This window comes from Acinonyx jubatus, chromosome D2 (genome assembly GCF_027475565.1).
Source record: "Acinonyx jubatus isolate Ajub_Pintada_27869175 chromosome D2, VMU_Ajub_asm_v1.0, whole genome shotgun sequence".
NCBI classification, from domain to species: Eukaryota; Metazoa; Chordata; class Mammalia; order Carnivora; family Felidae; genus Acinonyx; species Acinonyx jubatus.
In genome coordinates, this window is record NC_069393.1 from 61,797,314 (window position 1) to 61,825,037 (window position 27,724).

The window sequence follows — 27,724 nt, forward strand, 5'->3', positions numbered from 1 at the left end:
CCAGACTGGCTGGGTTCAAAATTGGTCTCTTCCACTACTAGCTGTGAGTCTTTGGTCTACTTATTTATTTTTGTCCCCATTTATAAAATGGGGAAAGTAATACTTTCTGCATTAGAAAGTTGTGAGGAGATCAATTGCTTGGAACTGAAAAGAAACTTTGTAAGTATTAGCTGTTACTATTGCTGTTATTCTTATGACACAGGAGAGGAATATTAAAGCATGTGTGTGCCTAGAACTCCCTAGAGGCTTTACCTTGTCCCCTTGGGCCCATGTCAGAGGCTGCCCTGAGCTTGGGCTTACGGGGACAACAGATCCATAGGACCTCCCCGTGATGCTCAGTGGATATCATATAAGAGTCTGATGGTTGTGTGGAGGGTGCTTCAGCCCTGAGAGAGTCTCTACGTCCTCAAGAGGGTGATGCAGAAGGCACAGGACAAGCATCCAATAGGAGTCAGACTGGACATGTGAGTGAGCCCAGGCCCACTGCTATTCCCCCCGTGCAGGGTGATCTCCAAAGGACAAACATCCAGCTTGACTTTGGGGATGGGATTGCAGTGTCCTATGCTAACTTCAGCCCCATCGAGGATGGCATCAAGCACGTGTACAAGAGTGCGGGCATCTTCCAGGTGACGGCCTATGCAGAGAACAACCTGGGCTCAGACACAGCTGTCCTCTTCCTGCACGTGGTTTGTAAGTAGCACGAGCCTTCTCCTTTCTTATGTTACTCCCAATTGACAACTGGTGTCAAGACTTCTGGGATGCAGAGCTGAGACTAGCTTTGGTATGACTGCCACCCTTTTGTAATGGCCCAAGTGGAGAGACTGAGATGTGTGCTCATCTGTGTTTCAGTTTTCTAACACTGAAGTAAATTAAGTATCTTGAAAGTTTGGATAGTATTACCAACTGGCCCCTCCTTTTCAGTCCCACTACGTCCTGGTGGACGTGTGCACATGCAGACACACATTCAGGTGAAAGTCCTTTCACTTTGCTTTGGAGAGTCCTAAGAATATAGGAAGAGGAAGCTCACCTGGTTCACAGCCACATGGTCACTTCCAAGCTACTATGAGTGAAGGCAGCCCGAATCAAAATAAATTTCTAATCTCTGTTGGAAGAACCAAAGAAGGGTTAAAGAAACATGTACGGATTTTTGAAAATGTAGAACTGAGCACACAAAAGAACCTAATTCTTGTGTCCAAGGTTACTGTAAGTTCACTCCTATTGTAAACAATTCTAAGGACTCTCCAAAATGTTTTTGTTGACCTGGAACGTATTGCATTACTATTGACTGTCGCTTGGCCCAAATCAAAACAACAGCTGAAGTTCCAAAGTACTTTGTGTGTAATGGATACGTTTTGTGTATTTGCTATCCTGGGACTTAATTCATGTAAAATGAAACTTAAATATTATGATTTTAGCATGTTGGGTCAAGACATGTTATGGGGCTGGTATTGATTTCCTATACCTTTCTCAGTGATACTCATGGGCCTAAGGAATTCTGTGGTTCTAATTTATATACCCCATGATGTTTGGGGAGTAATATGCTATATATGGTAAAAATTATATGTCCCCAAAGAGTCTAGGTGAATGCAAGAAGTACCTCCACCTCAGTGATGGTAAACTCCACTTTACCATGGAGTAAACTCCACTTTATAAACTGCCTACATTTAAAAGGTTTCTGGAAAACAGTAAGCTATCTAGTCGTCTAGCATTTTAATCATAGTGGTAGCACAAGGGCCACCAGTGATAGGGGAAGAGCACTGGGGGACACCTGGATGATAGATCAGTTACATCCCTAAAGATGCCAGGATACTTGGCCACAAGATAAATTATTTCTTCTCTGGATTTTCTGAACTCCAATTTCAAAATGGCTTAATTCTAACTGGTGCTTTGCCTCACATGGCTCTTGTAACAAATAGGAAATGTAAATAAAACACCCAATTATTTACTAATTTATTCAACAAATGTTTGTTGGATCTGAATATATGTAAGGCATTCAGCAAGGCACCGGGGAAGTAACAATACAGATATGGCCTGAGTCTTGAAGACTTTACATTCTGGTGGGTGAGGGCAGGTGCTGCTAGAAATGGGCCATCAATAGCCCTAGTGGTAATAACTGTACTACACCAATTATACTCATTCTGTGCCAGAAGCACCAGATCCAAAACCCAGGTAGGTGGCATGCAGGGTGTTCATGAGTCAGGGTTTAGAACAAAGGGACCTCTGTTTGAAATCTGATTATATCCCTTTGTTAAACATCTAATACTGATCAACTTTCTTACTCTACAAACTTCTGATTGCTCACCTTTAATAGTTAGGTTATAGGGAAGCTATGAGAATCAAATTGGATTATGAATATGGTTCACAGGTCCCCAGGACCACCCCCTTGGGTTTGTTGATTCATTAAAAGGACTCACAGGACTCAACATATTGTCATACCCAAGACTGTGATTTATTACAGTGAAAGGTGACAAAATAAGATGAGCAAAGGAAAAGGGCCAGAGGGCAAAATCTGGAGGAAGCCAGTCGTGATCTCCAAAGAGTCAGCCCCTATCATGGTGTCACCCAACATGGGTAATTCCTCCAGCAAGGAGCTCTAGAAGCACATGAGAAGGGCTCTTTACCAGAGAAGCTGCTTAGAAATTCAGTACCCATGATTTTTTGGGAAGGACTGGTCAGGTAGGCATCTCCTGCCTAGTGTATGCCAGAATTCCAGACACCCTAAGGAAAATACATTCTCAGAATAAACCATATTGTTGGCATAAACTATCTAGACATAGTGAACCACTCTTAGCAGTTAACTGTTGAGTGGAAATACTCTCAAAGCCAAGTTTCCAGATGTTATCAAGAGCCAATCTTGCACACAAGTCTTTCCAAGGATGGCAATTTCAGGTCTATGTTAACATTTCTCTGCACAGTATGCAAAATGCCACTTAACCACCCAGCTTGGCACATGATGAATGTTACCTGTTATAGTAATTACTAAGTACTACCTACTAACTTTCTGCCTGACACTTCTGCTGCATTTAAAAATGAAGACAAAGAGGGAAAATTTACTTTCCTCTCTCCCACCCATATTCCTAATTCTAACAATAGCGGACCTTGCCCGAAGGGTGCAAAGACCAGTGTATCTTAGTGGCAAAAATCACAACAGCAAGGAACTGATTTATACTGTGGGTTATGTGCATGAAGGAGGAAATGTTCCTTGAAACTTTTATCATGCTCGTAATTCCCTCCAAATCAATCATGGCTGCATTTACCAGACAGTTATTATAGTGGAAACTGCTCTTGGCCTCACCTTGGGCCATTAGCTAACAAAAGTAGTTGTTAGCCACCCATAATAACCAATCTCGCACAAATTATTAGATTTTTATCAAAAAGAGCACTGTTTGACAGTGAGGATTTTATGAGTTGGCTGTGCTCCCTCCTGAATCCTTCCTCTCCCTTCTCTCTGGTCACTGGTATATCCCTAGGTTGAAGCCCGGAGCATCTGGTTCAGGTTCTTTGCCCTACAAAGCTATTACATGTTGGGGTGCCTGGGTGGCTCAGTCGGTTAAACATCCGACTTCGGCTCAGGTCATGATCTCACGGTTTGCGAGTTTGAGCCCCGCATAGGGCTCTGTGCTGACAGCTTGGAGCCCGGCGCCTGCTTTGGATTCTGTGTCTCCCTCTCTCTCTCAGCCCCTCCCCCCCCCTCTCAAAAATAAATAAACATTAAAAAAAAACTATTATGTGTTGTTGTTCCTGGAGATTCTGTTTACCCAAACATGCTTGTCTTGAATTTGGAAAAAATGTGATTATGTTTGATGGTGTGCCAATTCATGGAAACTGTATCCCTTTGTTTGCAATGAGTTTAGGGAGAAGGATATCTCCTTTTATCTTTTTGGGCATCAAAGTACCTGACAGTGTGTAGCTGGGCCAAGGCCCTCGAGTGACAGAAAGCTGAGAAGAAGTGCCAGGGCCACAAGCCATTAGCAGTATCATCACTTAACTGTGGAAAGGCCTGGGATTCTGATGAGCTGGCCAGGGGAATAAGCTTCCTGCATTATGAGGGAGGGATATAACAGGAGAATTGACTTTAAGGGTAAATGGTCCCTTTCCCAGCAGGGGAGGAATGAGCTCTGTATCTGGGCACAGAGAAAGACTCTGGGGTGTTATTGTAAACACAGAGTTCTCATCTCCCTCCTAGGACATGGCTGGCTGGGGGCTCCTTCCCACTGTCTCATTCTCCTCCCCATGAATCAGTAAAACACAAACAACAAAGAAAGGTAAATCATGTAAGGTCCTAAAAATGAGTAATTAAGTCACAAAAGTAGCCAGTGCTTTCTCATAACTTGTGGGTATTTGTATTTTCACCAACAATTAAACCATACAAAAATAATTGAGCAGAATTTCTTATTGAAAATAGTTAAACCTTCGGGGGTGCCTGGTTCAGTCAGTTAAGCATCCAGCTTCAGCTCAGGTCATGATCTCGTGGTTTGTGAGTTCGAGCCCCATGTCGGACTCTGTGCTGACAGCTCAGAGCATGGAGCCTTCTTTGGATTCTCTGTCTCCCTCTTTCTCTGCTCGTGCTCTCTCTCTCTATCTCTCTCAAAAATAAATAAACATTTAAAAAAATTTTAAGGAAAATAATTAAACCTTTAGCCAAATGTGTATCTGAAGTGACAAGGTTGAAATTATTTGCTAGAAGAGACTATTTGCTGGAAGAAACCTTGAGGGTTGTATGTCTGTGGTCAGGTCAGAGAGCTGTAATCAATGAGTAGTTTCAAGCTGTAGATACGCAGGTCCTCGAACACGTGTTGACTGTTCAGGAAAGTACAGCATGGACAGTGGCAGGCAGGCCTGACTGCTCTCCTAGTTTCAGCATTTGTCTTTACCCAAACACCTTCTCCCTCAGCATAAATCTACCTACAATACCGGCGATGCCCAGTGAGACTCAGAAGAACTTCTGCTGTCTTAGAGGGACTTCTATGCAATGGTACACAGAGACAGCGATAGTGGTGGTAGAAATAGTGCCCACCCAGAATTAACGGGATGGTACTTTTAACATCCAGATATCACATTCACATGTTCTGATTCCTATAAGGAAGATGCGGGACGACATAATGGTAAGGGACTGTGTAAGGTCAAGGCTCTGTAAGAAAGAGGAAAAGATCATACAGCTAAATTTAAACCAGACCAGAAATGAGAAAAAGCCATCTGTTTTCTTCCCTTTAAACCGAGCTGCCTCCAAAATAACCCAAGATGTAAATAGCGAAGGTTGAGTGGCCTGAAAAATGTCCCACCTATGAGAAGAACTCAAGGCCCCCAATAAAAAGATGTGTGGACTGCAGTCTTGACTTTTAGTTATTCTTGACACTATCATTATGGAAACCAGGAATATTTGTGCTAGCATAGTGTGAACAGATAATGGAATACTTTAATTGGGTTTGGTTAAGTAGCAAAGATATAAAGAAGGGAAAGGAGGAAAAGGGAAGGAAGGAAAAGAAAAAAAAGGAAAGGAAAAGAGGAAGGAGTGGAAGTGGGGGGAGAGGAAAACCCCACAGAGTTAAAAAAGATAACATATCCACCCCACAGTGCAACACTGACCTGTTAATGTTTTCCAGCAGCTTTTCCTCTTCTCATTTTATTTTGGAAATGAATTAAATTAAAATCCTCATTGATGTGTTCATATATTTTCTCTGACTTGCTGCTTATATCAGTTTTCTGCAGGAAAAAAAGAGAAATTTGCTCACCTTTTTGCAAGCAGCTTTTTTATTATTTGGGAACCTGGAATTTGTTTCTCCTTTGATTTAGGGAGATACACATTTTCCTTTTTGTAAAACAGCCTTGCCAGCTTCTGAATGACGCCCACTGAGTATTGCAGATGACGGGCACAATGGCGAATTGTTGAAGAGGATGGAACCAATTAACAATCAAGGATAATGGAAGAGCCCTCCATATGATGCGCTGACCCCACATGACAATACAGGCTAATTGTCAGAAATGAAAGAGACTGCTGTTTATCTTCCTATTTATTGGCTAAGTGTCTAATAAACTGGCTTTGTCCTTGGATTGGAGGTTCATAAGTATTCATGGTTAGGCACATCAGATGTAAATGTATTTCGGATGTCATTCAAAAAGTCTGAAGTCTGATTTATGTTCCCTTTTATACAAGGTGCTTTATTTCAAGCACACACCCACATCTCAACATTTGTGAGTTTGTGATCCTTGTTTTACTATAGTTTATGGTAATAGGGGTTAAGATTAAGAATCTGGGAGTGCGATGAAGCTCGTTTATTCCCAGGATATAAACACTCATATTGTTTTCCTTGTTCCCACAGGTCCCGTGGAGCATGTTCATCTCCGAGTTCCATTTGTTGCTATAAGAAATAAGGAGGTCAACATCAGTGCAGTTGTGTGGCCCAGTCAACTGGGGACCCTCACCTATTTCTGGTGGTTTGGCAATAGCACAAAGGTTCGGCCCTTTCTGATCCATGTCTGAGTAGATCTGTGCTGAATTCTTCTATCTTCCAGCGTCCATGTTGACGTTGGGGACATCAGAGATGTGGGCAATAGGGAGTATTTCCTGAATCTATGAATCCACATAATTGAATATCACATATGTCTCTATATCAGATTCATTATTATAGTAGGGAAAGTTCAAACAATCCTGAGGAAGAAAGAGTACTCTGAGAAGCTATACAAACCTACTTCCATAATAAGTATTTCTAAAACTTCATTTGCTCTATTTTTTTTTAATCCTGGGCTCTCCACTCACTAGCTATGTAAAGGAAGCCACTTAGCATCTCTGAGATCCCGTGATTCCATCTGGAAATGTGAATTATATCTCTAGATACAGAGATGTGAAAATCAAATCAAATAATGCATGTAAAGAACGCTTCTCCAAGACCTGCTAGATGTTCTCTGAAGCCCAGGGTTTTCTTTAGGTTCTTTTTTAGACTGATGCTGCCAAGCCTCTAAGAAGAGGACTAAGAGGGCTAAACTCTGAACTTGGCACATCCTCCCTACTCCCCGCAACTGGTGATGGTGATACCTGTGTCAACAGTGACTACACTTGTATAATAGGAGCTGGGAGCAGTTAGGCTGAGGGTCTCTAAATGTAAGGGCTTCATGTTTTTCTCCATTCCTGATTTTGTCTACATTTTGCTTGGTCATTCTTGATGTGATTGGCATTAACCATCTTAGACCTTTCATTTTTAAAAAGTAAGAAAGATATCGTATCACACTTGGTAATGCTGGATATGTCAAGAAAGGGGAAGCAAATATTCAGTTCTATGTAGTAATTCCTTTAAAAAAGAAATGAACAATGATGTCTTTGTTTGTTTCAAGATGACCAAAAAGAACTTCAGTCCCTGCATGGTAAGAGTGGGAGATGATTCACCCTGCTCTTTTTTAGGGAGGTGGCATGACGTGATGAAAACATAGACCTTGGAGTCACAGTGACAGTGCCAGCTGTGTGAGCCTGATGAGGTCACTTGACCTAAAATTTAATTCAGTCAGCGCAAATTGGAGAGAATAATGCCTATATCATCTTAATTGTTGTGAAAATTAAATAAGATGCTATGTATCTCCCTAGTACATGCTAGGTATTCACTAAATGGATGCTTTTTATAAAAACTTGGAGTTAGGATGGGTTGATAAAAGACAGACTTATGGACCCAAGGGACCCTTTTCTGTTTGCATTGTTCATGCTATATACTTTCAAGTCAGTTTCTTAATATAGGTTGTGATGCTTTTGCATTTCTGGAAAGATTATTCACCAGGACAAGAGATACAGAAGTTAGTTATTAAGATCCCCATTTGGTACATTAGAGAAGTGAAGTTCCCTGCGTGAGATGAGCATCCCAAGGTCAAACATCTGGTTAATTGTGGAGCCAGGTCTCCTAACTCCCATCTACCATGCACCACCCCAGCCCCAGGATGCATTAGCTGCATCGCTCTGTTTGTCTTCTAGAGGTTACAGACCCTAAAATCTTTCTTCAATCACCAGCAGGCATATATAGTGAAAGAGGAAAGAGAATCATTTGGGAGGAGAAAATTAGAAACAGAGGATTTTAAGTGTCTTTATCTGCTGAGAACTTTTGGCTGTCAGGCCAGGGAATTCTTTGCTGTTAGTGTTCATTTACCAGGTGATCTTTACTGAGGCTGCTGTGCTCAAGGAGGGAAGTTCTTCGCAGTTGTCAACACAGTGATTTACTCAGCAGCCCACAAGGAGCTGGAGACACAGTGTTTCTCTACAGCACCATTTTTCCCCTTTGAATATGTTTTTTTTTTCCTTTGAGTATTCTAAGACCTGAATTCTAGGGCTTTTACTAGTTACTTAATCTAGTCTAGTTAATCTAGACTAGTAGTTAATCTAATCTACTTAATGCAGTTACTTAATCTAGTTTCTTAAATTTTGGCAAATAAACACAGAAGTGGGCAAAGTGACTGGGGAGTCAGGTTTCTGTTTCTCTAATGATTCTCTTTGTTTGCTTAAACAAATCACCTGATCTAAATATCAGTGCTTTTTCTCTCTGTAGAGCAAGGATACTAATATCTAATCCACAGACATCACTGAGTTATTATTTGAAATATACATCTAGCTAATCTATATTTTGCCATATTAGGAAAAGGGAAATTTTAAATTACAGAACGGCATTACAGTTTTGTTTTGGTTTGGGTTGATGGTAACCTGAGGTCTTCTTTGGTTAGGAATTTCCACCTATAAGCTTGAGCATGAAGTGCTACACAAATGCTCAGAATAGAGCAGTTTTAAAATAATAAATCTGGGTTGCAGTCCAGAATCAGATTCTTCTTGGCTGTATGTGTATAGTCAATCATGCAATTTCTCTGAACCTCAGTTTTGGTCTTTGTAACATCAGAGTAATAATAGTAGTAACTACTAGTAACTAATAGTGAACAAGTAATAACCAGTAATAATTAATATTAGTAACTTAGATGTACTTAGAATATATCTAATAGCCCTTGAAAATATCAGTCAGGGTGGTGCTTGTCATTTGCATCAACGGCATGTACATTTCAATGGTGTATCTGACTTGGTTTCCTAGATTTCTCTCCCCCATCTAAGAATGGTTATTTGGTCCAGGTGAAAGAGATATATTTTCAGTTTTGTTTTGTTTTATTTTGTTTTGTTTTGTTTTGTTTTTGCTAGCACCATACCAGAAGCATATCAAGGGGACCTCATCGCCCAATTGATCCAGTGAGCATTATATTTGACTGGCAAGTTAATGAGTGTCTTTGAATGTTTTGGTGAGGGCTCTGACTTGGTGCTATTTGGTTCCCATTAACTAGCAAACTTATCTGTAAAAGGAGATAATGCTAATTTTTTTAATGTTTATTTTTGAGAGAGAGAGACAGAGCACAAGCAGGGGAGGGGCAGAGAAAGAGGGAGACACGGAATCCAGAGCATGCTCCAGGCTCTGAGCTGTCAGCACAGAGCCTGATGCAGGATTCAAACTCATGAACCATGAGATCATGGCCTGAGCTAAAGTCGGACACTTAACTGACTGAGCCACCCAGGCGCCCCAGGAGCTAGTACTAATTTCAGGCATTTATTTCTACTACAGCTTTGTAGGAGCTGTTGATACACATCATTTTATTTAATCATTAGAACATTACTGATGGAGAAAATTACCCCATTTTTCAGAGAAAACACTTAGGCTAATAACCTTGTAAAGTAATGTTTTATGGGTGTGTGTGTGTGTGTGAGAGAGAGAGAGAGAGAGAGAGAGAGAGAGAGAGAGAGAGAGAGAGAGTTGTGACTGAGTGAATTACGCAAGTTTACCCAGATGGTCGAATTAAATCAAGAATCAGTTCACCCCTGCCTTTATACCTAGCCCTTCACTCGGTGGTGTCAGGAATAGAGGAACACATACAACATTGTCCCTACCTTCAAGGAGATCAAAGTTCAAATGAGAAGGCATGATGAACACAGATGCAATGATTGGCGAGCCCATGTGATGTACAAGTAAATAGAAGAGAATAAACATTCCTCAAATCCAACAATAGTCTCATATACCTACAAACCTATCACAGGAGATGTGAAATTGCATCAGTAGCTCCATAGATCTTATTCAAGAGCCCATATTTTGTGCTAGATGTTTTGAGGAATACAAATCTGTGTAAATTCCATTTTTTATCTTTAAGAAGCGATCTTTTGGAGAATATGAAGGCATAGGTACTATAAGGGAAGGTGGTAGGGATGTAATATTATTGGCCCAGTCAAGCAGCCTAGGTGGTGATGGATGTACACCTTGTTGGTCATGGAGTGAGTCACGTATGAAGTTGGTCTTAACCTGGCATTGAAGAAACAGAATTGAGGCAGAGAAGGGGAAAGAGATTTGTATGGAAAAGTAAGGAATGGTTGTATTCTGTGTAGACTGATTCAGACAAAACAGAGGGTCCATTTTGGTAGAAATGAGACAAGACACTGAAAGGTAGGGAAGATAGGTGACAGGTGGCTTTCAATGGCACAAATGGATTTTTTTTGTTTTTTGTTTTTTGTCATAGAAATTCAGATTTACGATAGGATGACAGAAGATAGAATCAGATTCATGGACAGTGATACTTTTGATGAGCTTTTTGATGTGTTTGTGTGTTGTGTGTTTGAGTGAATTTTTTTCCCCTATGAATTTTCACATTAATTCCTTAGTCCTAACACCTGTATAGATGCTATTTTGCTGGTCTTTGTGTATATTTTAGGGTTTTTTTTACATAGGTCCAATCATAGTATATCCTCAATTATGTATTCTACCTTTTCAACTTCATATGATGAACACATTTTACATGTAACTATATAATCTGCTGAAGTTTTAAGTAAGGCAGGCATAGTCATTGCATAGTCTTTCCAATTTGGGGATGGTAGCTTTTATAAAAGTATATATTTAAATTGTAGAGGCTTTATTATGTTCAATATTAACTTGACTTACAGTGTCTGGGAAACTGGTATAGGCTGCATCCAAAGGTTTCCCTGAAACTCCTTGTTCCATTAGTCAAGTGGAAATGTCATAACTAAATAGTCACTCAGAGTTTTGTCAATATCTTTCTGGGCTCAGTGGATAACATGTGACCTGTCACACATGAGGGATTCTCTGTGGGCAGGGATGTATCCCACAACCCAGGCAGGAATGAGGTATTATTCCAAAGGGTCTCACTGTGGGCTGCCACTGCAGCTTGGACAAGGCACAGAGATAGAGAAGTCAGTCGGCTGCCTGTTAGATTTGTAGGGCTCTGAAAGGCCAATTTGCTGGGATTAACAGAGGTCTGGCTTAATAAATGTGTCTGCTTGCCTAATAGATTTAGTAAATGAACCTTAAAATACTTGATTTAATTTAGCATTGCGCACTAGATATCAGTAGCCAACGAAGAATTCAGGAATCCTGTTGAGTGTTCCAGGTTTGCAAGGAAGGTGAAATCAGCCATGATGCCATATCAATTGATGAAAAACAAAAGCAATTTGGAAAACAAAATTAGCTCCTGCCTCTTCCCTAGTATGGAAGCTTGTGGTCTGCCATCTGGGGACCAAGTGTTCCCATTCAGCACTATTTGCTGTGACTCAGAGCCCTGACTGGCTGATAGGATAGCACACTCTCTCCCACCACAGATGGCATTCCCTTTGTCCTGCAGCCCTGCACCCTTGTTTGGTCCCTGGATCTCCTAGGGAAACAGCCAGATGGAGAGAAGATCAAATATTCAGGGACAAGAGGAATTTCACCACTCTCAAAAGAGGTGCCTTTGCCTGACAGATTGCAGCTACCCAAGTCTAAGGTTACAGGAATGTGTAGAGAAAGGAAGGGGGCACAAATAGACCACTGACAGCTAAGGAAGATGACAAGGAAGTAGTGAACGTTTCATGAAGAGAACACTGTTAAGGTAGAAAAATGCCTAGTGATGAGAGGTGGGAAGATGATAGCTGAGGGTAGAGAACCAAAATGGAGGACAATAGAATATAGCCACGATCAGAGAGAGTCATTCATGGAATCAGGAAAAGTAAAATCATATTGATTGTTCCTTTCATGTTTTCTCTCCCAACGTTTTATTATGGAAAACTTCAAATATACACTAAAGTTGAAATAATTTTACAGTGAACATCCATATACCCACCGGCTGTAGCTACCATTAACATTTACTATGCTTGTTTTATCATCTGTCTGTCTTTCTTTCTGTTCTGTCCATCCATCAATCGATCTTAATTTTTGACTTATTTCAAATTTAGACACCAATATACTTTGTCCTCGATGCTTAAGCTTGCAAGTCATTAACTAGAGTGCAGTATTTGCTTCCCCATGACAGTGTAAAATGTATCAATAATGAAATGCACAAATCTGAAGTGTGCACTTTCTAGGTTTTGACAAACACATTCACATGTAACCCAAACTCCTGTCAAAATACATGGTATTACCATCACTCTAAAAAGTTCTCTCATTCCGTTTCTTAGTCAATACTCACCCCCAATCCCCAAAACCAACTGCTGCTTTGTTTTCCATCATAGATTAGATTTGCCTGTTCTAGAAATTCATCCATATGAATTCTTTTATGTAAGGTTTCTTTCTTATAGGTTTGGGATTTATCTAGCCTGTTGTATATATCAGTATTTTTTTCCTTTATGTTCATTGTGTGAATACACTATGGCTTTTTTATTATTTTCCTATTGGGGAGTTCCTGGGCTGTTTCCATCTTGGGGCTATTATGAATAAGCTTCCATGAACATTTTTGTTTACTTGTGGACATACGTTTTATTTTCTCTTGACTAAATTCTCAGGACTGAAATTGCTAAGTCATAAAACAGAAAGTGGTACAATTACTTTGGAAAAATTGTTGCAGTTTCTTATAAAACTAAACTTTTTTCCTAAGTTGTTGTGTCATTTCACAGCCCACCAAAAAATGTATGAGAGTTCCAGTGGCTCTGCATCCTTATTAATGTTTTATATTATCATTTTTAAAGAAAATTTAGCCATTCGGTTGGGTATGTCCACAAAATATGACTAGGTAATGAAGCAGTTGAAAGTCTCCTAACAGATAAGATGGAATGGGTTGACCAGTAGGGACTAGAAAGTTTGCCAAAAGCCATTCATCAATCCTCTGTATTCTGATTGTTGAATAAGTTCTCACAGCTCTTCTGACCCAAAGCTTTCGTTTAACAGATAAAGTACGAAGGCCCATAATGGGGACAAACTTTGCCCAAGGTAATTTATTACAACATTAATTTAATAAAGCCAGAGTTTCAAATCTTTGTTCTTCTTACACTAGAGATGGCAGTTCTGTGCTGTACATATTGTTATTCCATGGTCATGGCCAACACTGGTGTACTGAACCCAACTTGACTTCAGCTTCCTTCTCAACACAGGACACTAAACACCAACCATCTGCCCATGGGAGTTGACATACATCACAGAACCTACTTGCAACTGATTCACTGTTTTATTCAGAAGGCTGTACCTTTGTGTATATTGTTGCTGTGTCTTAATACTTGAACTCTGGGATCTGTCCTTAAAGGAGAGAGTGTATCTATTTCTACACTCACTTCTTTCATGTAGCAAACAAAAAAGAAAGTGTGTCACAAGCTTAGGGCAATATCTCTAATCTTGCCCAACTCCAGCTATCTGCCTGGCCATAAAATAATGGAGTTACAGAATTTTATTTTTATTTTATTTTATACTTTATTATTTTATTTTATTTTATTTTATTTTATTTTATTTTATTCTATTCTATTTTATTATTTTATTTTTTAAGTTTTAATTTAAATTCTAGTTACCTAACATACAGCAAAATATTAGTTTCAAGCATACAATTAAATTGTTAATTTAAATTCCAGTTAGGTAACATACAGTGTAATATTACTTCAAGTGTACAATACAGTGACTCAACACCTCCGTGTGTTACTCGCTGCCATCACAACAAGTGCACTCCTTAATCCCCATCACCTATTTAACCCACCACCACCTCCCTTCTGGTAAACCATCAATTGGTTCTCTGTAGTTAAGAGTCTGTGTCTTGGCATGCCTCTCTCTTTTGTCCCCCCTGTGCTCATTTGTTTTATTTCTTACATTCCACATATGAATGAAATCATATGTTATTTGTCATTCTCTGACTGACTTATTTTACTTAGCATAATACTTGTGGTGCAGTGGTAGTCTGTCTGAGTCCAGAATTTTAAAGCAGAAGAAATCAAATTATGTTTCAGAAGCCCACTTGAAAATTGTGAGCTAGAAAGGAATTCCAGTCTTGCCGCAGAGACACTGCCTGAAAGCTGCATCTTTGAGACTCTGCAGGGCTCTGACACACATATCTAGGCCATGTCTAGTTTAGAGTGCATGTGTGTGCTATGTAAGTGCTGACCCACACTCACCCCCTTAAAGAGCTGCTCTATGCATCCCCAACTGACTACATTCTTGGTCTCCATCCCATTGTTGTCCTGACATACAGAGAGGAGAGGGAGTCTGCTCATCTGTGTTTGTGACCTCTCTTTAAGAGCTGCCTTACAGCAGCCTTCTCCTGTTATGTCTTATCTCATAAACAACAGGAACTTGGACAGGCACAGGCTTAAGATGACCACTGAATAATGACTCTTCAACCTTGGGATCTTCATTCTTCTCTTTGATAAGCACCTAATTATATCAAGATCCTAATTCTCAGGAAAATAATATAATTATTCTGTTTCTATCCTTGGGAAGCTCCATATGTTATGAAAATAAAGCAGAAGAGAATAACTAAAATGGTCATAGATGTGTATGTTTATATGTTTTCCAACCTACTTAAAATGCTAGGAGTGCCTGGCAATGGAAAACACAGAATAAAACAAAAAGCCAGTGATCTGACCATGCATCCAACTTACATATATATTCTACTATATGAGGGCAGTGTGCCAATGATGGAGATACAGAAGGATGGAGATACAGAAGTAAATAAAGTGTGATCACCTCCCTGAAAGGTCTTATAGTCCACAGACTATAAGACACAGAATTCTGACACAGAATATTGGAGAAGAGTAATAAATGATCTGTTTCCAGAGCCAGCTGGAATATGTTACTAATGTTGCTTCTACTTGGCCCCTGGAGAAGGACCAGAGTGATGTGCAAAATCCAGAGTGTCCAATCTTATCTTCATCTTTCAAGATTACATGTTACAGTCCATTTCAAGGATATTAGTACTCTTCCTGGATACCGGCTATAATCACAGTTTTTGGAAGCTATGAAAAGTCATTTTCTTCTTCCCCTTTTCAAGTGAGGATCCCTTGGGGATACACAAATACTATGCAGATTTGTGACAGTCTGAGATTTATGAGAAAGGAAGAAAATCTGATATCCCACAGAGGACTAAGTGGGTATTCCTACTCTTGTCTTTCAGCCCCTCATCACCCTGGATAGCAGCATTTCCTTCACCTTCCTTGCAGAGGGAACCAACAGCATCACTGTCCAGGTGGCTGCTGGAAATGCCCTTATTCAGGACACAAAAGATATCGCTGTTCATGGTAAGCCCTAAAAATTGTTCTGTGATGCCCCCTCCTGCTCAACCAGTCCTCTCTGCTCACCCTGATGTCAATACCTGACTGCTTTGGAAATTCCGCAGGCTGGGAAAAAATTACATAGGTCAACAAGTTTTCCAAACACACTTTCTACCTTGTTCCTGAATAGACACTGAGGTTAAGAGAAACCGGCACCGAATGGCATAGAAAAGCCCTTATTACTCCCCAGAAGTAACTGCATCACATCCTGACAGGGTTCTCATTAGACTAAGACATATCATAAGTGGAAGGACACCAAGCTAGAAAGACTATCATAGAACCATCTATATCTGATGTCCTGCTGAAGTATCTACAACATGTATGCATCACCTACCATTTGTGGCCATGGGCACCAGTGATCTCAAAAGAGGAGTCATGGCCCCTGACCTTGTAGAACTCATAGATAAATTACTGAGAATAACTACACATAACCAATTGTTGGAAATTCTAACATCCTTGGCTGCAAAGGCTCAAAAACAAGACTAAGAATATGAGGGCAGAGCTAGAAAGAAGAGTGGTAAATAGGGCTACCATGCTGTTCTCAATCCTGGAGAACCATTCCTAGCTATTGAATTTATTTTAATCACATTTTCTTCTAGCACCATCCCACACAACCTCCCCCAGGCACCTAAAGACTACTACTATACCTGGGGTTTTCTAAAAGGTTGTACTAAGGTATGTGATCCTCTGACTCAGACCATATTTCTTCAGCCTCACTTCAGGTGGGTGCCTTTTCCTACATCTCTGCAAATTTGATACTCTGGCTCTCTCATCAGGCAGCTGGAAGCCTTTTTTAAGCAAACATTGTTATTGAAGTGTACATTTTTTTAAATTTTTTATTTGAGAGAGAGAGAGAGAGAGAGAGCGCAAGTGTGAGCCAGGGAGAAGGGCAGAGGAAGGGAGAGAGAATTCCAAGCAGGCTTCACACCCAGTACAGAGCCCAACACAGGACTCAATCCCATGATCCTGGGATCATGACCTGAGCTGAAATCAAGAGTCAGATGCCCAACTGACAGAGCCACCCAGGTGCCTCTATTGAAGTGTAGATTTAATGCAGAAGAGTACACAGATCATAAGTGTTTAGTTTCATGACTTGCCACAACATAAACAGACCTCTGTATCCATCAGCCAAATCAAGAAACTGAACATGGCCCACACCCTACACACAGGGTTTCAATCTAATCCCCTGACAGTTTCTAGGAGGAAGGTCACAGGAAATGAGGGAGGGCAAGTGACAAGTTTCCATTCAAACAAGCACAGGTTGTAAATACTTTATCGTTGGCTCTACATGATACCGCCAACGGTAACAAATGCCTCCTTCTTCTGGAGTTTCATATTTATCTTTCATTTCAGTTAAGACGCTAGGAACTCTTACCTGGTAGGAGCACAAATCCACTTCCGGTCACCAAGCTCCACCTTCTTTTCAGAAGCCAAGAAACACACTGATAAGAAGGAATTTTAGTTGAGGCCACGTAGAAGACTGGACCCTTTCCCTAAAGCACAGTGATCATGCCATCTGCTAATCCACCACCCCTCTCTCAGCCCCACTCACACACCCTCTCTCCTTGCAGAATACTTCCAGTCCCAACTGTTGTCCTTCTCTCCAAACCTGGATTACCACAACCCTGACATTCCTGAGTGGAGGAAAGATATTGGCAATGTCATCAAGAGAGCTCTGGTTAAAGTAAGTTGGTTTTATCTTTGCTTACATGTTAGTGTATAAAGAAAAAAAAAACCAGAGTGTCTGGTCTAGAATAAATTTTCATGGGTTAAAAACCACCATTCTACAGTTATATGAGAATTCTCTGTAAAAAGAGAGACAAGAATCAGGAGGGTAGAGCAAGGATGGAGGGAAGTGGGGACAGTGGAGGAGAGACACACAGAGAGAGAGAGAGATGGGAACCAGTGTTTGAAGATGGGAATTGGCCCTGTCTGTATACCAAATTTTTCTAAGACAAGAGCTTGACCCCTTTAATGAACTAATGGATGGGGGCACTCATTGAATCTATACAGATATTATCATTCACTAGGCTTGTTCTTTGCCCACCAAAGGGGTTTCTTAACCACATATGTGGACTCACAAGACTAGCATTGGCTATACTTGACGATCAGAAGGCTACAAGCCAGAATAAAGAACATACCTTCAGGGTAATAGAGTTCTAGAGTTAACCCAAGGTCATACTGGCCTCAGAGAGCTTTGAAACGGTTCTGTTAACCCTTTTCTCAGAACTAGGCACTAGAACATAATGATGAGTACAACATGGGTTTTCAAATGCAGAGATAAGTCTAACATGATTAGTTCTATGGCAGAGGCATGGTCAGCATTACAAAAGAGCATGACGAAAAGTAGGATTCGCTCTACCCAGACAAATGCAGGATTAGTACATTATTTGTGATTTAATAAATGCTTGTGAGCTATTAGGATGGTCTTTGTAGGGAATACTTGAACTCTGTTTTAAAGAGCACATAATGGTTAACAGAGTTTGTGGTGTCTTTCAGGTAGAATGAACAGTATGTGCAGGCCATGGACTATTGAAAGAGTGGAGCATATTGGGGAAATGATAGAGTTTAGTGTAGCCAGTCTATAGGTTCTAAGGCAAGTATGACTAGACTTGAGCTAGAATGGTTAGGGCAGCTTGTGAAGCATCACAGAAGCTAAAAGGGGTCTGACATACATCTGGTAGGCAGTGGGAACTGGATTTTCTTATTTAAGCAAAAAATACTGAGAATAGATTCATTTATATTCAGACCCTCATTTTGGTAACAGTGCAGAGGTTGGGCTGCTGAGGTAGGAAGTGAATAAGGTAGGGAGTAAATTTCACAAAAGTTGACCAGTTAAAAGAGTGCTATAGTTCTCTAGACCAGACATAACAAGATCTTGAAGAGGAAAGATTCAAAAGCCACTTAGGAAGTTGAACAGTAGAATTGATGACTAATAGAATATAGTGTGAATGAGAGGGAGAGAGAAGCTTTTTGATTCCAAGAGGAGAGGGGTGATGGCCTTGCCCTTAGGCCATGTAGGAGAAACTTGCTTGAGGAACGGTAATATTATGATCTTGTATGTGAGTTTGGAGCACATGAGGAGCAGTTGGGTGAGATAACAAGGGGAGTTGAAACTATGGATCTGAAGGTCAAGTGCATATTCCCCCTGAAGGCAGAAATGTGGAGCAGTGACTGTGGAGGTGATTAGGCCCCCCAGGTGACTGGGATGCAGGGCAGACATGAATGCCAATGCTCCCCAAGGCAGAGGAGGACAATCTAGGGAAGGACCTGGAGAAGGAGCCAGCAAGAGAAGAAGAAGAAGAAGGAGAAGAAGGAGAAGGAGAAGAAGAAGACGAAGACGAAGACGAAGAAGAAGAAGAAGGAGAAGGAGGGGGAGGGGGAGGGGGGAGGGGAAGAAGGAGAAAGAAGAAGAAGCAGGGGGAGGGGGAGGATAAGGAGGAGGAGGAGGAAGAGGAGGAGGAAGAAAAGAGAGTGATTTAAGAGAGCATTCCTATGGGGAGTTGTCTACCAGATGATCTTCATCTGAAATCTTTTTACAAAAACATTTTTCATAGAAAGGGATGAAAATGCCCCTGATCTTATGTGCCTATTCACAGAAACATCCACAATTCTGTTGTATTTTATATGATTGTGTTTATTAAAAACATACTAACTTTTTAACAAATGACTTGGTAATTGTAATAATAATACTAGTAAATAATAATAATCAGACATGTTGATTGATGCCTGGGTCTTAAATCTCAGGAGGATCTGTCCCTCAAGTGTCCCCTTGGATGGGATTAAGTGAATCTAGACAGATGGGTCCAGAGTCTCTCCAAGGTTGCTAACTGACTGATACCCCCTGAGACCACTATTCCCTGGGACAAAGGGTCAGCCCAACCATTGGGTGATCCTCTGTGCTTTGCCCTCCAGAATGGTCTCTGGAGACTTGCTTCCCCTGGCTGGTTAGTATGAGGCCTTCTCGCCCCATTGACTTGGACACCAAGACTTTCAGCTACTTCGGGTCATGCGTCCCAACAGGAAACGGAGATGTCTGGCCAGTTCCAAGGGATCCTCTGTGTCTGGTAGACTCTTCTGGTTTCTGATTGCTGCTTGTTAGTTCTCTGCAAGTTGGTGCTCTCACTTTTATCACATCCCTGGGAATTAACTCCAATCTGTGAGCCTAGTCCCAAATAGGAATCAGAGCTGAGCAAATGGAATACAACCCCTCCACTTCTATTCAGTCTAGCGACTGTTTATTGAGTCTGTACTCTGCAAACATCATCAGAACAGTGAGCTAACTACAAAGACTCCCAGGAATGTCTGGGTTAGCATTCATAAGAACCTCTCAGGGAAAAGCTTATACCAGCCAGATATATTCATGTCACAGGTGAGATGATCTAAGTCCCTGAAACTTGGTAGACATGATATCTGGAAGTGTTGGCATGAGAGACTAACATGGAGGAGGTCACTGCCAGTGGATATAGTCAGGGGAGACTTCTTGGAGGAGGCAGGTATTTCTGACAAATCAAAAACTACCCTATTTGGATTGGCAGCAGAAGAGGAGGTGTTCTGGATAAAAGACCTTCAGGGGACACATAGGAACTTCAGGGGACACATAGGAAAGAATAACCATACTCTTTTCCAGGGTAGGGGGAGCTCAGAGTTTTGTTCTCTTCAGGAATTTGCCTCCAGAGAGGCACTTAATTTTAAGTTTTTATCAAAAAGTAATATAATCCTTTTACTAAACATTCAGGAATAAAAAAAGTTTCACTCATGATCTCAGCATCTTAACACAACTTTTAGTATTTTATTTTGCTTTTTTACTCCTATACATTTTTATTTTTATAGGGTTGTAACCAAAGAAATATAAGGAAATAGATTAGAATGCAGCTATCATAAGTGTTTTTCCATGTTGGCTGACTGTACTAATTATCATCGTAATGGTAAAATAACGTTCTGTTGGATGATTATACCATTATTTACTTATTTTTTTGAAAATTCGAGTTTTTCTTTATTTATTTGCTATTACAAATAATGTTTTTCTTCCTGTGTGTGGCTTTTTCTATATTTTGGATCATTTCCTTAGGACAAACACTCCAAATTACAGTTACTAAATGAAGGGTCTGAATATTTTTATGGCCTTAAAGTAGTCTTTTGAAAAGCAAATCAGCAAAGTGAATTGATTTGTAGGGCTGGCAGCAACAAATGAGGGAGCCTCTTAAGCCTCACCGACATTAGTGATTTTAACTTAAAAAAAAATCCTGCTTTTGTAAGTGAAATAGGGTTTCTTGGTTTTTTTTTTATTTTTTATTTGCATTTCCCCACATTTGCTTGTAACCTCTTATTCCTTGTTTGCATTGCATATCCATGTTTTTGCCAGAAGCTCTAGTGCTCTTAGTGCAGAAAAATGGAAAAGAGGGGAGGAGCTTTAGCCACTGTTCCCAGCAACCAATATTTTGAAAATCATCATAGTATTTTAGTTTTAGGATAAATGTATGTAAGAGCCAAAGGAGGTAGTGAAACTAAAAATAGCACTTCTAAGGGGAAACAGAAAGAAAGCCTAGAGGAATATTGGAATGTGTGCCTAAAATGCTGTGTTTAAAAAACAAACGTGAGCCTTACACCCATGTGCACCCTGCTCCTTGTGGTTGACTCGGGAAGGCCGGTTCCTCCGGGGCTCCACTCTGTGGTCTGAACGTCCCTGCAGGTAACCGGTGTCCCGGAAGACCAGATCCTAGTTGCCGTGTTCCCTGGTCTCCCCACTTCGGCAGAGCTCTTCATCCTTCCCCCCAAGAACTTGACGGAGAGGAGGAAAGGCAATGAAGAGGACCTGGAACAAGTAAGTGACAGAACACTTGGCCAGGACACTTGCCTGCCCCCCACAGTCTGAAGGCACACAGTGATCTTTCCAGCCACGAAGGGAGGGGAGCTTTCTCCCATAGGCCCAGCAGCCTGTGGGTCTGCACAGCCCCCAGGGCGGTGCCAGCAGCCAGCCTGGCCCAGAATTAGCGCGAGTGCACAGACTGGAACATTCAGTGCGCAAGAAGGGAAAGCGTCCCTGGCAGCACTCATTCCAACAGTTGGCATCCCTGCAAACTTACTCGGGTCTCCCGCCCGGTGACCTGGCCTGGGGGAGACACAGGAGGGGGAGGGAGGAATTTGAGTTTCCTTTTCTATTTCTAGGAAAATGTGCTTCTTGTCCTTAAACATCCCGGTCAACCTAAGTTCTGCTTCAGGAGAGAAAATGAACTGCTTCTAACCATGTTTCTTTGGTGAGAGATGGATTGCTTCATCTTGCCTTGACTAAGGCAGCAGCGTGTCCGAAGGGATGGTGATTTACTGTCCTCATCAAATGGGCCTGTGGCTCCTGTGATGGGCACACCATTCTTGAAGTGAAGGGGCCGGTTTTCCCTCACTAACCTACTGCCCCCGCCTTCCTGTGATGCTAAGTCAGGAGAAGTAAATGAAAGTGAGAATAGGGGGCACCCCGGGGGCTCAGTGGGTTAAGCGTCCAACTCTTGGTTCCAGCTCAGGTCATCATTTGTGAGATCGAGCCCTAGGTCTGGCTCTGCACTGACAATGCGGAGCCTGCTTAAGATTCTCTTTCTCTGCTCCCCACCCCGCTCATGCTCTCTCTCAAAAATAAATAATTTTTTAAAGTAAGAATGGGCTTCTAAACATCAGCACAAATCATGCATTTGCTCCCACCTGAGGACATCTTCTCTGTCCCTATACTACTCACCTGGCCATCCCCTCCTCCATACGGCCATCCACAGTCATCCTCCAGCTGCACAGATACCAGCACAGTCCATTTCTCTGGAAAATGCAGCAGATCCTTGCCTTGTAGGGCTGCATATCAAAGTTGGCCAGAAATAAATTCAGCTTCTCAAAGCATACATCACTTTTACAAGACCTCTTTATTCTGAAATAGCAAGTGGCATGTGTGAACTATATTTGGAAGCTACAATATCCATCCATTTAGATAAATAGGTAATTACGGTGATGAATAGCAGCTGTGATATTAAGGCGCGTACAGCCAGATAAGAGTTAGGGACAACAGCCCAAGTCGGCCTCGGCTTTCATGTGGGAATTACAGAGTGATTAAATCGATGTTATGTGTTCCGAGACTTGCTAGGGAAAAGTAAAGAGGAAAAATTATCCCATAAAAAGAAGGCAGCTTCTGCTTTGATGTCTGCCTTCAATTGTCTCCAAAAGAAAAAAAAAATAGAGGAATGGGCTGGGGACATATATGCCTGCTTTAGTCCTGGCGGGGGTGTCTCTGCCCTGTGTGTGTTACTTCATTAGATTAAAGAACTAATAATGGGTTGATGTTCTTTCATTTCATAATAGGTTGTGCTATGGTGAATTAGAAAGGCATGGATGAACAAGCACTGAACCAGGAATTGAATGAGATATCCATGTCTGTTATCAACTGTAATTCACTAAGTAACTCTGGACATACTCTCTCTGTCTCACTCTCCTCTCCAGCCCAAGCAAATACCACCAACTACTTCCCTGGGCACAGAGGGCTCCCAAGGGCTGTGAGAACCAAATTGATGAAAATGTCCCAATATCCTGTCTTCTGATTGAATGTGGTCACTGTTTGCTTATTGACCCTGGTTTCTTACTCCACGAGGAAGCATTATTTCATTTCATGTCTTCCTGTGAAACTCTCTCTCTCTCTCTCTCTTTCAGATTGTAGAGATGCTGTTTAATGCTCTAAACCAAAACTTGGTTCAGTTTGAGCTGAAGCCAGGGGTTCAAGTCATTGTGTATGTCACACAACTGACATTAGGTGAGTGCCTGATGGAATCCAGGGGGAAATGGGAAGAAAAGGGAGGAGATAATTAGCAGACACTTCTCCACAAATCCCTGAAAATAGCTTTGAGGGCAGGGCTCTTTTGTGTAGTGACGGTTACAAGAAAGATTAATCACATCTTTCTTGGGGCTTCCTGTCAAGGTGGAAAGAAGACTTCATTAGAAGTGGCTTTGCTATTAAATCCCTGTATGACCTTGGGGAATACCTACAATGTTCTTAGGCTTTGACTTGGTTGGTTGGTTGGTTGATTGATTTTTAATCTGCCATGGTCAAAATTATATATAGTCCTCAAGGTTTCTTAATTTCTATGATTCTCAAATTCCATGAATCTTGGTTGGGAGGTCAGATCAGGTAATGTAAAAAAAAAAACCCTTTGATTTACATCTGGTAAGTCTAAGTTGATACAGAGACAAGCTCTAGTGATTGATTTGTAAAAGAAATTTGAAAAGGCATGTCCCATTGGGCATCTACTACTGGCTCTCTGGGAGAGCCTATTATAGCTCTTATTAATATAACACTTTGCAGATGTGGAGGTTCCAGATGTGCCCACTCTGCAGTGTTTTAGCAAAAGGAGTGTAGAGGAGGGGAATGAAGCACTGCATCAGTATTCAACCGAAGGTTCCCGATGGGCCACCCATCATTATGTCAACAGGCACTCAGGCTAAGAGAAAGGACATTCAAACCCTCCTTCTACTCCCCTTAGCTAGACACACATTGCTCACCTGATACCAAGAACAGTAAATGTCCCCAGGCAGAGTAGAAGAGTTGACTTGTCCCAAGAAACTGTGATTGAGGATACTATTTTCATCATGGAAGTCAAGCATCCCATGCCCAGATAGCATGCAGGGCAGGGAAGTTGGAGATTGGCTATGAGGATGAACATCAGCTGGCCTCCTTTCTCCAGTGGGATCTCCCTCCATGTGGTAGCTTCCAAGTGAGCCATCTTCTTTTTCCTCCTAGCTCCATTGGTGGACTCAAGTGCTGGGCACAGCAGCTCAGCCATGCTTATGCTCTTGTCAGTGGTGTTTGTCGGCCTGGCTGTATTTTTGATCTACAAGTTTAAAAGGTATGCTCTACTATCACTCAGTTTTGATACTGGGGCTAGATTCATGGGATCTGGTTCTTCCTATAACCAGAGTTCCTACACCAATCCTAAATATGTGAAATTGATTCTCTTTGAAGTTTTGTTTGGCACTGGGGGACAGCAGGAATGGTGGAGGGTCCAGGAAGGAATAAATGGGTTTAAGAATCTGAACTCTATCCAATTTATAGATATATAGAGTTAGGAAGGTAAGGGGCAGCCTATGAAATCAATTCTTTTTTTCTCTTCAAGAGAAGTGGAAAGATTTTTCAGACCTCACCTAAATTTCTTAAGTAAAGTCTTGGATATTCAGATCTTTTCTGCCTCTTAACACCCATTGAGGGTGATTAAGCGGACAAAATGCGGCAGAAATCTGGTGCACACATGGACACACACACACATGCATGCACGCACACACACACGTGCTTTCTTACCTTGTGTTGCAGCCACCTGGTCTCTCTGTGTAAATTTGCATGCTAAAAATATTCAACCTTTACCCCTCTCCCTCTTTTTCCTGTGTCTGAAGGGCAATTGATCAGGCAAACCAAACTTCACATGTATTCAGATATTACTTTTGAAGGCCACAGGAGAGGTGACATAACAGGATACTTATTAAAACATGAACTTGAAATCAATAATGCTGTACCATTATTTGAATAGTATAATACTTCTACCAAGAGGTGTCCTGGTTAAGAGCATGAACTCTGAAAATCAGACAGACCCAAGTTTTTACTTAGTATTTGTAGCCTTGAGCAATTGGATTTGCCTCCCTAAGCCTTAGTCTCTTTATCTGTAAAGTGGAGAAAACAACGATACTTAATAGGCTTGCTCTACAGTTCAAATGTAATAATATTGATAGCTGGTACATACTAAATAATCAAAAACACTAACCTATGATAGATAACAGATAACATGCCTTCCAAAGGTCCCTTCTGTGTCACCAACTGGCGCATGGTCGGCTCGCAGAAGATTCTATCAGTGGCTTAGAGAAGTGCTTCATAGAAATACTGGTTAAAGTGAAAACATCATTAATTATTCTGAAAGCAAAATTTAGTCCTGAGAGTCTTCCTGGGCTCTGAAGGTAATGCTTTTAGATTTTGAAAGAAATCAGCAGGAAAGGTGTTTGGCTCCACCCTTTCCCCCAACCCTCTAGCTGCTCTCTAGTGGATTCCTCAGGCTTAAAAACACCAGTTTTACTCAGTACACATCTCAGCAGGAATCCTTCAACACTGTCCTCCTTCTGAAGGAGGTTTACCTTCCTACCCAATTAATAGACCAGTATGTCCTCTTGGATCAAGACATGTCAACCCACCTGCCCATGTTTCCTTTGAAGAAGGGCACAAACCTTCATATCACAAGTAAAGAGCGGGGTGCCTGGGTGGCTCAGTTGGTTAAGCGTCCGACTTCGGCTTAGGTCAAGATCCCTCAGTTCGTGAGTTTAAGCCCCGTGTTGGGCTCTGTGCTGACAGCTCAGAGCCTGGAGCCTGCTTGGATTCTGTGTCTCCCTCTCTCTCTGCCCCTCCCCTGCTCGCTCTCTCTCTCTCTTTCTCTCTCTCTCTCTCTCTCTCAACAATAAACATAAAAAAATTTTTTTAAATGAACAAGTAGAGAGCAAAGATTCCATATAGAAACAGACTAGTCAGGGAAACACCCATTTGTGGATGTACTTCACTTACATGCAAAGCCCACTTTTATTCATCCAAGGATTTGATTATGGGGAAGCCTGATGTTTGCTAGAGCTGGAAGATCAACTAAACCAAATTTATCACCATCTGGCTTCTAGAGCTCCATGCTTGCTGAGGACAAGGGCCAGGTAGAAGTCCTGCAAAACGTATTTGTGTCAGGCATCTCCAAACTAAGGCAAGACATCTCATGACTTAGGAAGTTTTCTGTTCTCTTATAAATTCTACTAAACTCCCTAGACAGTCAGCTTATTAAAATAGGCATCTCTAAATGTGTACATTAGAATTCTTGAATCTCTGCCAGGTAATGACATCTCTGAATTACTCTACCTCTATAGTCCCCAAATATCAGCCAACTCTTTCTGTGTCCCTGACAGTGAATCAACCTAAAGCTACAGGAAGCAAACACCACTCAAACTGGATAAGCAGTAGAGTCAGTTAAGGTAACCAATCATCAGTTATCTTTTCTTTTCTAGCTACCTTTTCTGGAAGTTTGTTTCTCAATGCTCTAGCTCTTTGGCTGAGGGCCTGTTGGATTTTCTTTTATTTCTTTGGTCTCTTTTTCCCTCCACATCACCTGGAACTCCAGTGATGGCTGTATGGGAGGTGGCTGGCTTCCTATCAAGTAAAGGCCAGGTTCTTATCCGTTATTCCCAGAGGCTCCTTTGTTTCTTTAATTACTGTCCAATAGAACTTTTGGTATTAATGATTTAAATGCACCGTAAGCTGTACTGTCCAATATGGTAACCACTAGTATGACTGAGAAACTGAACTTTAAATTTTATTTAACTTTGATTAATTTAAATTTAAGTGTCTGCACCTGGTTTGCAAACATTGAGCACATCTAGAGAAAGGGCAGTTCTGTTTCTGTTTCCAGATCACTGGCCATGCTGAGTTTTCAGACACAAAACTTTCTCTGTGTAATCATCAGCATTAGCCCACCAAACCACCTTTTCATTCCACAGACATTTACTGAGGGTTCACTGTGTGCCAGGCAGTGAAAACAATCTCAGTGCCCCAAGTGGTCACTTACCAGGGGAAGAAGACAGCTACCATCAGCCTCAAGCTTCCTTTAAATAAATATCACCCTGTTTCTCACATATGATCTTATTCTTGGGTAGCTGTTTTCTGAAGTTTTAGACAATGTTTTAGACAGTAATTAGAAATCATTATGACCTGGCTTTTATTTTCTGAAAATTCTGCCTAACAAGACTTTCTTTCTATACGGTAAATCTGTTTTTTGTTTTTGTTTTTTCTGGTTATCCAAGAATACTTTTGAGCTTCTCCCACAGGCTCCTAACACTTACAGTTGGAGCAAACAAAAACTGAATTTTTTATGGGTGACTTGGGTTGATCCATCGTCCTTCTCTTATTAAAACCTATATGAATGTGGAGGTGAAGACATGCCCCTAAATGTCTTAATTGTTAACCTTTTTACCTGCAAAAATGGGCTTAGTCTGATATTCTCAACAGTCCCTGAAGTACATGTGTTAAGAAATGAAAAACAATTTGACAATTTTTAAAAATTGTTTCTATGTTTATTTATTATTGAGAGACAGAGAGACACAGAGCATGAGCAGGGGAAGGTTAGGGAAAATTTTTCCAAATCCTCACTGGTATCACTAGGAATGCAGGAAAAGGGGAGGCAGTGA

The 27,724-nt window shown here is 41.2% G+C and overlaps 1 protein-coding gene across 2 annotated transcripts in view; it reads left to right on the forward strand.

The window, feature by feature from the left end:
- SORCS3 (sortilin related VPS10 domain containing receptor 3) overlaps positions 1-27,724 on the forward strand; it is a 592,870-nt gene that overhangs the window by 560,102 nt on the left and 5,044 nt on the right. Inside the window, exons 19-25 of one of the 2 annotated variants that reach the window (XM_027063019.2) lie at positions 504-690; positions 6,321-6,454; positions 15,349-15,472; positions 17,077-17,189; positions 21,198-21,329; positions 23,186-23,285; positions 24,270-24,375. In XM_027063019.2, the coding sequence (XP_026918820.1) occupies positions 504-690; positions 6,321-6,454; positions 15,349-15,472; positions 17,077-17,189; positions 21,198-21,329; positions 23,186-23,285; positions 24,270-24,375 (896 nt within the window). The other variant, XM_027063020.2, reaches the window with a different exon arrangement.